Genomic DNA, 11,758 nt, shown 5'->3' with positions numbered 1-11,758 from the left:
CAGGGCTGGTGAGATGGCTCAGTGGTCTAAAGCACCTACTTAGAACAAGCTAAGCTAAACAAAGCACAGGGACCACGGTTCAATCCCCCAGCACCACATGCCAGCCAGCCCTGCCCCCTGGTGGGCTGAGCTGGCCACACAAACACTAAATAAATAAATAAATAAATATTTAAAGAAAAACAGAACTGGAGAAAAATAAGCCAGATAATCAAACTGTATTGCTCTTTTTGGGGGGAGGGAGAAATTGGGTCTTGATACACAGTCCACTCCACTCACTCGGTTCCCAAAGCTGTCCTCTAAGGCATGTACCACCATTCCATGAAAATTGTAAAAAAAAAAAAAAAAAGCTGAGATAAGATCTTTTATATATTATCACACTGAAAAGAAATTCCTTGAAGAAGCAAGTTACTTCATGCAACATATCCACATAAATTTCCAGCTTGCTTTTCACTGCAATAGTGTTTGTTTTCAGTCTAAATTACTTACATGCTGTATTTCCTGCTGGCTGGCTCGGTAGTTTTTCTTGGTTAAATTGTCCACCAGGTAGCTGATTTGAGACAAGGCCAGCGAGAGCGAGTCAAGATTCATTGCTGGTTGGGGCGGAAGCAGGCGGCCGAGCCCGGCGCAAAATCACCATTATTCCCCTTTAGTCACCTCAGAGGCAGGTTAATGCTTTCTTTGTAATTAGGCTATATCTGGTGTCTGTATACCGTCGTCAGTTCTTCTTTATCAGGGGTCTTATACTGTACTGAAACATGGCACCTATTAAAAAAAAATAAAATCCACAATTCTTAATTATGAGAAAAGATCGAACAATTTTTATCATTTATTTTGGTATTTAAAATGCTATTAATGGGTCAGGGAAGCAGCTCAGCAGCATAAGCACCCGCCTGGAAAGTACAAGGTCCTGAGTTAAGAGAAAAAAAAAAAAAAAAAAAGGACTATCCTAAAATGCTACTAAGAATTTTAGAAAATTCTTAGACATAAACTCTTAGAATGATTCGATGGGGAAGCACTGCCTTTTCACCTAACTAGCTTTTTTAAATTAATGGGCTGGTGAGATGGCTCAGTGGTCTAAAGCACCTACTTGGAACAAGCTTGGCAAAGCACAGGGACCGCGGTTCAACCCCCAGCACCACATGCCAGCCAGCCCCGCCCCCTGGTGGGCTGAGCTGGCCACACACACACACACACACACACATAAATAAAATTTAAAAAAATAAATTAATTAATAAATTAATAAGCAGGAGGGGTCAGTACTGGGAAACAAAACTGTAGACCCAGGACTTTATTTTTTCATTCTGAGAGGGTCTCACTATATTTCTGAGGCTGATCTCTAACATGTAATCCTCCTGGCTTCACCTTCCCAGTAACTGGGATAACAGGTGTGCCATCATCATTCCAGGCCTGCCTTCACTTAAAAGTTTACAAAGAAAGGAGAAAATTCCCACAGAGGAGCAGGGTTGCTAAGCATGGTGGTGCAAACCTTTAATTCCAGCACTTTGGGAGGCTGAGACAGGACTGAATTTTGAGCCAAGCCTGGGAAGTTTAGAGGCTCTATCACAAAACAAGACAAGACAAAACACAAAACATACCCAACCCAAGCCAACCCAAAGCACCAAGGCGCCTCTTCAATCCCAATATCCCTTAAAGCATATTTTATATGAGTATTACTTTACAGAATACTGCCAACATTTGGGGCTGGGAATGTAGTTCTAGAATACATGTGGATAATATGCACAAGGTTAATCCCCAACACTGCAAAACCAGCATAGAAACAGAACACATACATTATCATATCCTCTTCCTCCACAGAGAAAGCAAAGAACAACTTTACCATGCATGGGATATTTTGGTAAGTCTATTATGCTTATGTATGGTATGGTACAACTTTAGTAAATTAGTACTGAATGAATGACCTTCCAAGAAACTCAAATCCTTGCTAGTGTGGTGACACACTTTTATAATCCCAGCACTTGGGAGACACAGGGAGGAGAGTTGCTTGAGTTAAGGCCAGCCTGGGCTACAAAGTGAGTTCAAGGTCAGCCTGAACTATATAGTGAAATCTTATCTCAAAGAATGGGGAGCTTTTGGGTTAGCTCAGTTGTTTTAAGCGACTGCTGGAACAAAACCAGTCAGGTGGAGGGGACCGCGGTTTGATCCCCAGCTCCCCATGCCTTAAGAGACCAGCCTTTGCCTGGCAGCCTGAGCCAGGCAAAAAAAACAAAAAAACCTTCTCAAAGAAAGAACCAAAGAAGAGGGAGGGAGAGGGAAGAGGGTGAGTGAGGGAAGGGGAAGGGAGAGGAAGGGGAGAAGGAGAAGGAAAGGGGAAGGGAAGGGAAAGGGAGAGGGAGAAGGGAAGGGGAAGGGAGGGGAAGGGAGGGGGAGCTTCTCAATATTAAGACATTTATTTTAACACTTCCATCACACTGAAGCTGAGGTAGGAGGATCAAGTTCAAATACAGCCTGGGCAATGAGACATAGAAAAGGGATGGGGCTGCAGTTGAACACCATGGCCTACACTTGTAATCTCACCACTTGGGAGGCTGAGGTAGGTAGACCACTGTCAGTTGGGAGGCTAGCCCGAACTACATAATGAAGCCCTCCCTCAAAAAAAGGGGGGTGGGAGCTGGCTCAGTAGAATAAGCGCTTCCCTGGCAAGCACAAGGACCTGAGTTCAATCCCCGGTTCCACAGGAAAAAAAAAAAAAATTAACTAGGGATGTAGACCATTGGAAAGGCCCTAGATTCAACCCTCAGGAACATCAAACTAAAGTAAATAAATGTTATCATCTGTCACCTACATTACTCTGCTAACCTTTTGTTTTAGAGAAAAGGTGTCATACTGAGGACTGAACCCAGGGCCTTTGCACTGAGCCATACCCCTTGGCCTTTATTTTTGTTTTGAAAGGACTCTTGCTAAGTTCCAAAGTTGCTTAGTGTGGCTTGAACTTGCAATCTTCCTACCCCAGCCTCTATCTAAAATGCCTTCATTGCAGGAATGCACCACCACCATACCCAGCTGTCCACTTCAACAAGAAGAAAAACATGTTCTAAATATAGAAAACTCAAGACACATCACTCTTGTGTTCAAAATCTTCCACTGACTCAATAGTGAAGGCTGAGCCCCTTTATAATGACTTGAGAAGTTTCATAGGATCTAACCACTGGCACTTTTCTGGCTTCCTCCTACTCTTTTCAGTTCTCCGCAAATAAATAAATAAAAATAAATAAACTTCCCATCAAGGCCAAAAGTTTGAAAAATGGCTACTTAGTTTTGTCCCAGGAGTGGGGCAAACAGCTGTAGGAAGCTGGCCTCCTGCCATTGCTCAGCATCTCCCTGACAGATGGAAAACCTGAAGTAACCTCAGGATAACCTTGTGTTTTGTAAGATTAGTAGACTTACTGGAGTTTTTATAACTTCAGCAGCCAAACTGGGCATAATTTTCTTTGATCATACTGGTGGCTGTCTTTCTTATGCAAACTGTGATAGACTCTACCAACCACTCAAAAGTCATCTCTATTTGATTCAAAGACACCACTGATAAGAGCATTTTAAAAAATATTTATTTGGTACAAGGTCTTGCTACACAGCTCAGACTCATTGTGATCCTCCTGTCTCAGCCTATCCAGTGCTGGGATTACAGGCGTGCACCACCATGACGTCTCAGTGGCTGGCTCAGCACAGAGCCAGCACCAGGGATTAAACCCAGGTCTTTGCAGTTAACAGGCAGACACTTTAGACCGCCAAGCTATCTCCTCAGCTCTAGGTCATTTCTTTTTAACAAAGTAGTTAACCTGCAGTACAGTCAATAAAATTCAAGATTGGGTCATGCTCACTGGCCACCACAGGGTTCAACATGTGAGGTACAAAACAGGATGGATCTAAGTTTGCCACTGAAGACAACAAACATAAGGAAGGTCAGGGTCAAGGAGATAGCTCAGCAACCACCTGGTAAGCACAAGGTCTTGAGTTTGATTCCCAGCATCACCCCCCCCCAAAAAAACCTAAGTCACGTGACCCTGGACCTAGTATCATCTGATAAAATTCCTACAGAGATAAATCCATCTCTTCCCAGGTCTCCTTCACTAAAAACAAAAATCTACATATACAGTGGTCCCTCACTTAGCGCAGACGGTATGTTCCAGACTCCCCCACAATGTAGAAATCAGCAAAATAGCGACATATTTTAGTATTTATATATTTTAAGGCTTTATAAACCCTTCCCACACAGGGCCAGGGAGATGGCTCAGTGGAATAAGCGCTTCCTCAGCAAGCGCAAGGGCCTGAGTTCAATCCCCGGTTTCGCAAAAATAAATAAATAAATAAATAAAAATAAAATAAAATTTTCAAAGCGGTCCTGAGATAAACATTCTATCTGGTTAAGGTCAGTTATTAGTTGCTAGGCAACCTAGTGTCATGCATTACCAACTTCACTAAAGTATAAATAAGGGACTGTTTTGTTTTTTGGCGGAACTGGAGATAAAACTCAGGCCCTTGTGCTTACCAGGCAAGCACTTATTCTACTGAGCTATCCCCCCGGCCAACAAGGGACCATTTTAAGTAATATAGATAGATAGATAGATAGATATACAGCTACTCTCTCTTGGTTTATTGGGAAAAAAAGTATAGATATACAGCTATTTTCTCTTAGTTAAGAACAGTTTTGTAGTAATTTTATTTTTTGTACTAATATTGTTTAGACAAAGAGGGGCCAGGGAGATGGCTCAATAGAATAAGCACTTCCCTGGCAAGCGCAAGCGCCTAAATTCAATCCCCAGTTCTGCAAATAAAAAAACAAACAAACAAAGAACAAAGATATCATGTCTGCATCTTGTCCTCTGAATAACTACATGGTGAGTTATGTGAAGGAAAAAAATCTGGGCTATTAAGAGTGAGAAGGTATGTTTTATGTGAATTTTGAATGGAGACTGTCAAATGTGGGTGTGGGGTTGTTCTGAGACTGGGTCTCATCTTGCAGTTCAGGCCAGCCTTCAGTTCACTACACAGCCCAGACTGGCCTTGAAGTCTTGATGATCCTCATGCCTCAGCCTCCTAAGTACTGAGATTCTCAGGGAAGACCACCACACCTGGTTAAGAGTTTTTAAACTTATCTGGGCTTCATTTCAAAACATTAAAAAAAAAAAAGTTATTTTCACTTGATTTGCTAGCTTCAGGAAGACAGCTGAATCTGTGCCCAGAACAAAGGGCTCAGTGATGGCATGGCTTGTGTGGCATATTCTTCAGAAGGATTTTTTCTTTTTTTGGCTGGCTCAGGATGCCTTTAATGGCAGGTCTAGTAAGGCATAAGGATCTGGGGATCACATCACAGCATCCTAAGCCTGTTTTTTTTTTTTAATTAATTAATTATTTACTGTGTGTGTGTGTGTGTGTGTGGCCAGCTCAGCCCACCAGGGGGTGGGGCCGGCTGACAAGTGGTGCTGGGGGATCGAACCGTGGTCCCCGTGCTTTGCTCAGCTTAGCTTGTTCTAAGTAGGTGCTCCAGGGGCTGGTGAGATGGCTCAGTGGTCTAAAGCACCTACTTGGAACAAGCTTAGCAAAGCACAGGGACCACGGTTCAATCAGCCAGCCCCGCCCCCTGGTGGGCTGAGCTGGCCACACACACACACACACACACACACAAATAAAAATTAAAAAAAAAATAAAATAACTAAGTAGGTGCTCCAGACCACTGAGCCATCTCACCAGTCCCTGACTGCTTTGCTTAAGCAGGCACTTAAACAACTGAGCTAATGGGCAGCTCCCCCCCCCCCCTCGTGTAGCATACTCTTGCTGGAAGTGAACTGTAGTACCAGAGTCCATTCTCCTTGTTAGTCTTGACCCAAAGATACCACCATACCTAGTTACTTGTCACAACCTAATTGATGTTCACTGGAAACACTCTGAAATGGGACAGAACTGCTTGGTTGTCTTTTTCCATGTAATTTAAGCATAGTAATATAAATAACAGTTGAATTTTTTGGTTGTATGTTGCTTTTAAAAACATCTTATAAAAGAATAGCATTCAGTTTTTGCTTTTCTTTGTGGAACCAAGGATTGAACACAGGTCCTTGCACTTGCCAGAGAAGTACTTATTTTACTGAGCCATCTCCCTGGCCCTAAAAGAATAGTATTTGGTAAATTTTTTAAATTTTATTTATTTGTGTGTGTGTGTGTGTGTGTGTGTGTGTGTGTGGCCAGCTCAGCCCACCAGGGGGCAGGGCTGGCTGACATGTGGTGCTGGGGGATTGAACCGCGGTCCCTGTGCTTTGCTAAGCTTGTTCTAAGTAGGTGCTTTAGACCACCGAGCCATCTCACCGGCCCAAAACTTTTTTTTTTTTTTTTGGTAAATTTTTAAAAAGAAAAAAAGAGGGCCAGTGAGATGGCTCAGGGGAATAGTCGCTTCCCTGGCAAGCTCAAGGACCTGAGTTCAATCCCCGGTTCTAAAAAAAAAAAGTTACTCAGAGGGCTCTTCATTAAAAACATACTTGTGTTAGGCCGGCCAGAAAGCTCAGTGGATTAAAGCATCTGCTTAGGCAGCCGCAGGGGTCCAAGATTCAATCCCCTACCTACCTCCTGGGATGTGCTGAGATGGAAAATGAAACTGGGTGTGGTGGTATGAGCCTGTAATCTCAGTGCTTGGGAGGCTGAAAAACAGGAAGGATCACCAAAAGTCCAGTCTGTATAGTGAGACCCTATATTAAATATAATTTAAAAAAAAACAACACATATTTGTGCCATGCCACTACAATTCTAACAGTGGAAACAAGTTTATCTGTAAGGAAATAAGAGTTAACAGCCACAATTCTACAAAAAAAATGCTAAATATTTCCATGAAATTAAGTCTATTGCACCTCCTCTCAACACTTCTCAATTTAACACCTGTATAGTACAAACGAAAAGGCACAGACACTAGACAGTAATATACTGCAAGTCAAATGTTAACTGAACTACAAAATTTTTTAAATATGTAATGGCTTTTTAGAGTGGACTGCGGATTATAGCTCAGTGTTAAAAGAGTGCTTGCCCAGGATGCTCAAGCCCCTGGGTTTGATTCCAAACACAGAAAAAAAAAAAAAAAAAAAAGTGTGTGTGTGTGTATGTTGTGTGTGCATGCGCACATGCATAGAAAACACTGTATAAATATTTTAGCTGTTAATAAGCCAAGTGTGGTGGCTCATGCCAGTAATCCTGGCACTTGGGAGGCTGAGGCAGGAAGAGTACTATAAGTATGAGGACAGCCTAGGCTACATAAATCAACTCAAGCCAGTCTAAACTACAGCATGAGACCCTGTCTCAAAAAAGAAAAGAAAGTAAATTTGAGACATCCTGAGACCAATGCAAGTTACTTTTGGCCTCTACAATTACAACAGATGTTTAAAGTGGTGGCCATTGGCTCCCAGACCTTTACAGTATATAGTGAACTGCTGAAATGATAAGAACAATATGGCACTTCTTTTTCTTTTTTAACGTATTTAGTACAGGGTCTCATTACACAGATCAGACTTGTAGTGTTCCTTCCTGTCTTTCAATCTCCCAAGCACTAGGACTGCAGGCTGGCGCCACCACACCCAGTCTCATCCCCCATCTCAGTGCCCCCCACAGGCAGAGCCAACAGGCAGGCCAGGGATCAAATCCCAGGACCCTGCATCTGCCTAAGCAGGCTAATCCACTGAGCTATCTGGCTGGCTCTGTTTTTTTGTTTTCCAACAGATGTTGTCACTGTTTTATGGAAGGATCTAGAGATGCTGTATATCACAGATAAGAGATGTCATATCGCTGAGGAGATGGCTCAGTAGAATAAGCACTTGCCTGGCAAGCGCAAAGGCCAGAGTTCAGTCCTCGGTTCCACCAAAAAAAAAAAAAAAAAAAGAGATGTCATATCAAAGCAAGCCTATTACATTGCTGGCCCTTAGCCAGATAAAATGAAAATACATGTACCCCTGACTATAATCCTAGCATTCAGGAAGCTGAGGCAGGATGCTAAATTTGAGGCCATTCTGGGCTACAAAGTGAATTCAATGCCAGTCTGAACTGCACAGTGAAACCTTGTCGCAAAAAGAAAGAAAAGAAAGCAGAGGGAAGGGGAGCAAGGTATATGCAACAATCTCAATGAGCAAGGTTACCCAAGCAGCAGTTCACCACACTAATAAATGCCTGGAAGCTAACGGCCACCACTTTGAACACCTGTTTTAATTGTAGAGCCCATAAGTAATTTCAGTTAATCTCATGATGTCTCAATAAATATAGTATTAAAATATTTACACAAAGATTCACTGGTGAAAGGATTATCTACATACATACCAAAAAAGTTCAGACATGCAAAACACTCATTTAATGCGGTTTTGCCATAAGCACCGAGTACACACTGCCGAATAAACAAAGAATATGAAATAGAATTCACTTTTTAACAAAGGTATGCTACAGTGGATTGTGAGCATGTGGTAACTGGATCAGTTCACTGACTGGGTTAGTGCGGTTCTGGGTAATGGAAAAGTCCATCCTGGGTGTGGGTGGCATCAATCAATAGGCTTACAGCCTATGTGGAATAAAAATGGAAAGGAAGGGCCAGGGAGACAGCTCAGCAGCATGTGGCATTAAGTGCCTGGCTCACAAGAGCAAGGTCCTGAATTTGATCTCTAGCACCAAAAAACAAAAACAAAAAAAAACTCCCTGTTCACTGGTTTCTGTTTTCCCGGCCATGGCATGTTTCTCTCTGATATGCCACCCTGCCTCAGAGCCAACCAACTATAACCTCTACAAAAGTGTCAGCCTACAGTGGTCTAAAGCACCTACTTAGAACAAGCTTAGCAAAGCATCAGGGACCGCGGTTCGATCCCCCAGCACCACATGCCAGCCAGCCCCGCCCCCTGGTGGGCTGAGCTGGCCACACACACACACCACACACACTCTCTCTCTCTCTCTCTAATAAATAAATAAAAAAAATAAAATTAAAAAAAAAAGTGTCAGCCTAAATAAACCTTCTTTCCCTTTAACTTGTGGATGTCGAGTATATCCCAGCAACAAGAAAGTAACTAAGACTCGGCATAGTAGCCCACACCTGTAATCCCAGCTCTTTGGAGGCTGAGGCAAAAAGATTTCCAAGTTGAAGGCTGGCATGGGCTACATAAGCGAGTTCAAGGCCAGCCTGTATGACAGAGTAAGACCCGCCCCCCCCAAAAAAACCCACACACAACAAAGTGAAACAAATGGTTACAATGGGGCTTTCATCAAAAATTGCATTAAAAAGGAACCTTATGTGGGCATGTGACACGTATCTATAATCCCAATTTAGAAAACTGAGACAGGGGATCAAGAATGAGGTCAGCCCAAACTACTGAATAAACAATCCAACACCTGAGACACTGAAGCAAGATGATGACTGGAGTTTGAGACCAGCCTGGGATACACAGTGCATTCACAACCAGCCTAAAAGCTCACAAGACCTGTAGCAAGACCTTATGTCATTAAATAATTAAAATTAAACTAAAAAAAAAGCAAAACTGAGCTGGTGATATAGCTCAGTAGTAGTGTACCCCTGGATTCAATCCATAGCACCACAAAAAGATGGGGAGTTTAGGACATAGTTCAGAAGAAGAGCATGCACTCAGCACATGTTAGTGTGGGTTCTCTCCTAGTAACAAATAAAAATGAAGCTTCAACTACATCAGTTTTCCCAAGTAGATGGACTTTTAATCTGCAGGAGGGAGAACAAAGATACACAACTTAGGTTGCACTAGACAGCCCAAATTAGTGAGCTGCTGGTAACAATTAGTCCAGTGAAATGCAGGAGGCATCCACTAAAACATGCAGTCACCTCCAAGTGTACTGTACTAGTACATGAGCTGGCTCAGAAGCAGCTGCTCATCCACAGAAGAGCTGCTATACAGATTAGATTTACCACATGACATGGAACATAACCAGACCAAGATATACCAGAATTATGACAGTATGGAATAGTAAGCTCCTAAAAGAAGAAACTAAGAACTGTCTTCTCATTTTGGGACTATCCAAGATAGCTAAAATGTACATTACAAACCCCACAAATTCAGCAAATCACCAAGAAGGAGCTTGTTCCAGAATTTCTGAAGGCTGAGGCCCCTGAAGCTTTCCCCGTCTTTGAGCCAGTGCCACCTGTCCCTGAGGCAGCCCAGGGTGACACAGAGGACTCTGAGGGAGCCCACCCTCTCAAGCGCATTTGCCCAAATGCCCCAGATCCCTGAGAAGCCGGCCTGCCTGTCCTGTCATCCCAGGAGCCACTTTGGCTTTTTATAAATAAAGTCTCTTTTGTATAAATAAATAAATAAATAAACACAGTAGAAAAAAAATTAGAAATTAGAAAGAAGAAATCATAAATCCAATAAAATAGCAAGTATACAATAACTAGTAATAGAAATTAATAATAGAAATAATAAAAACCTTCGTGCCATTGGTTATATTAAAAAAAAAATTCAGCAAATCAAACTTCCTTAGTACTTTTACATAGTATTTTAAGAGTTGGGCTGAAAAAACAAATGACATTTTAAAATGTCAGTACTGGGCTGGGGATATAGTTTAGTAACACAGCACCTGCTCGGCAAGTGAGAGATCCTGAGTTCAATTCTTTGTCCCCCACCAAAAGTCAGCATTACATTTTGTCAACAGAAACTAGTCAGGGCCCAGGGCAAAGTATGGTGTCACATGCCTAAAATCACAGCACTGAGGAAAGATAAAGTAGGTAGACCCCAAATTCAAGCCCAGCCTGGGCAATTTAGCAACTTAACACTGTCTCAAAATGAAAAACTAAAACAGACTTGAGCTAAGTGTGAAGCCCCTGTGCTCAATCTCCAGTACTGCAAGGGCAAAAATAAGACAGACATATATGTATGTCACTTCACTTTATTTTTTTTCCATAATTTTATTGAGAAACAAATAGTAATGAGACAGTTTCAAACCAAATTGGTAGGACAGTTTCAATAATTAACACATTGCATACATTCTTCCCAGTGGTTAATTGCTGTACAAGATACAGACTTGATACCTTATTTACAAACACCATTAGAACAAATCCCTCTATTCTTTAAGAGAATGCAACTATGTATCACTTCACTTTAAACAAATTCTTTATTCAGTATAACAGAACTTCAAGTTAATAGCCTTGTATGTTAAATATTTTCTAAGAATACAGATTAACCGAATCCATACATCACTGTAGTTTGAAAGATTAGGTATTAGCGGGCTGGTGAGATGGCTCAGTGGTCTGAAGCACCTACTTAGAACAAGCTTAGCAACGCACAGGGACTGCAGTTCAATCCCCCAGTACCACATGCCAGCCAGCCCTGCCCCCTCGTGGGCTGACCTGGCCACACACTAAATAAATAAATAAATACAATTAAAAAAGATTAGGTATTAGCAACTTATTTCCAAAAACTGAGAAAAGAAAGCCAGAAAACAATCACACCACAGAAAAAGGGAACTAAACTCCTAAGCTGTAATCAACTAAGTATTCAGAAGCACCTACTCAGCAGTATTTACAAAATTAAAGAACCAAAGGGGGATGAAAAAATAAAGATGTGCTTTGTACATTTAGTACCTATGATGAATGTAATCATTTAGTACTCTACATGTGTACTGATAAAACTAAGATATTATAAAAAGTGATGAAATGTGTAATAAACTCAAAACTGTTAAAAGGTAATGGTGGGGGCTGGAGAGATGGCTCAGTGGTCTAAAGCACCTACTTGAAACAAGCTTGGCAAAGCACAGGGACCGCGGTTCG

General features: G+C 41.9%; 1 protein-coding gene across 9 annotated transcripts in view; it reads right to left on the bottom strand.

Moving 5' to 3' along the window:
• The window catches only part of Cnot1 (CCR4-NOT transcription complex subunit 1), a 100,019-nt gene that overhangs the window by 78,261 nt on the left and 10,000 nt on the right, over positions 1-11,758 (bottom strand). For all 9 annotated transcript variants that reach the window (XM_004625921.2, XM_004625923.3, XM_023709267.1 and 6 more), the window contains exon 2: positions 487-762. In XM_004625921.2, the coding sequence (XP_004625978.1) occupies positions 487-588 (102 nt within the window). In that variant the 5' untranslated portion in view covers positions 589-762. The remainder of the gene's footprint in view (positions 1-486; positions 763-11,758) is intronic.

Source organism: Octodon degus, unplaced genomic scaffold, assembly GCF_000260255.1.
Source record: "Octodon degus isolate 3935 unplaced genomic scaffold, OctDeg1.0 scaffold00011, whole genome shotgun sequence".
NCBI classification, from domain to species: Eukaryota; Metazoa; Chordata; class Mammalia; order Rodentia; family Octodontidae; genus Octodon; species Octodon degus.
The sequence above is the reverse complement of the archived record's forward strand: the minus strand, read 5'-3'. Positions and strand labels throughout refer to the sequence as shown.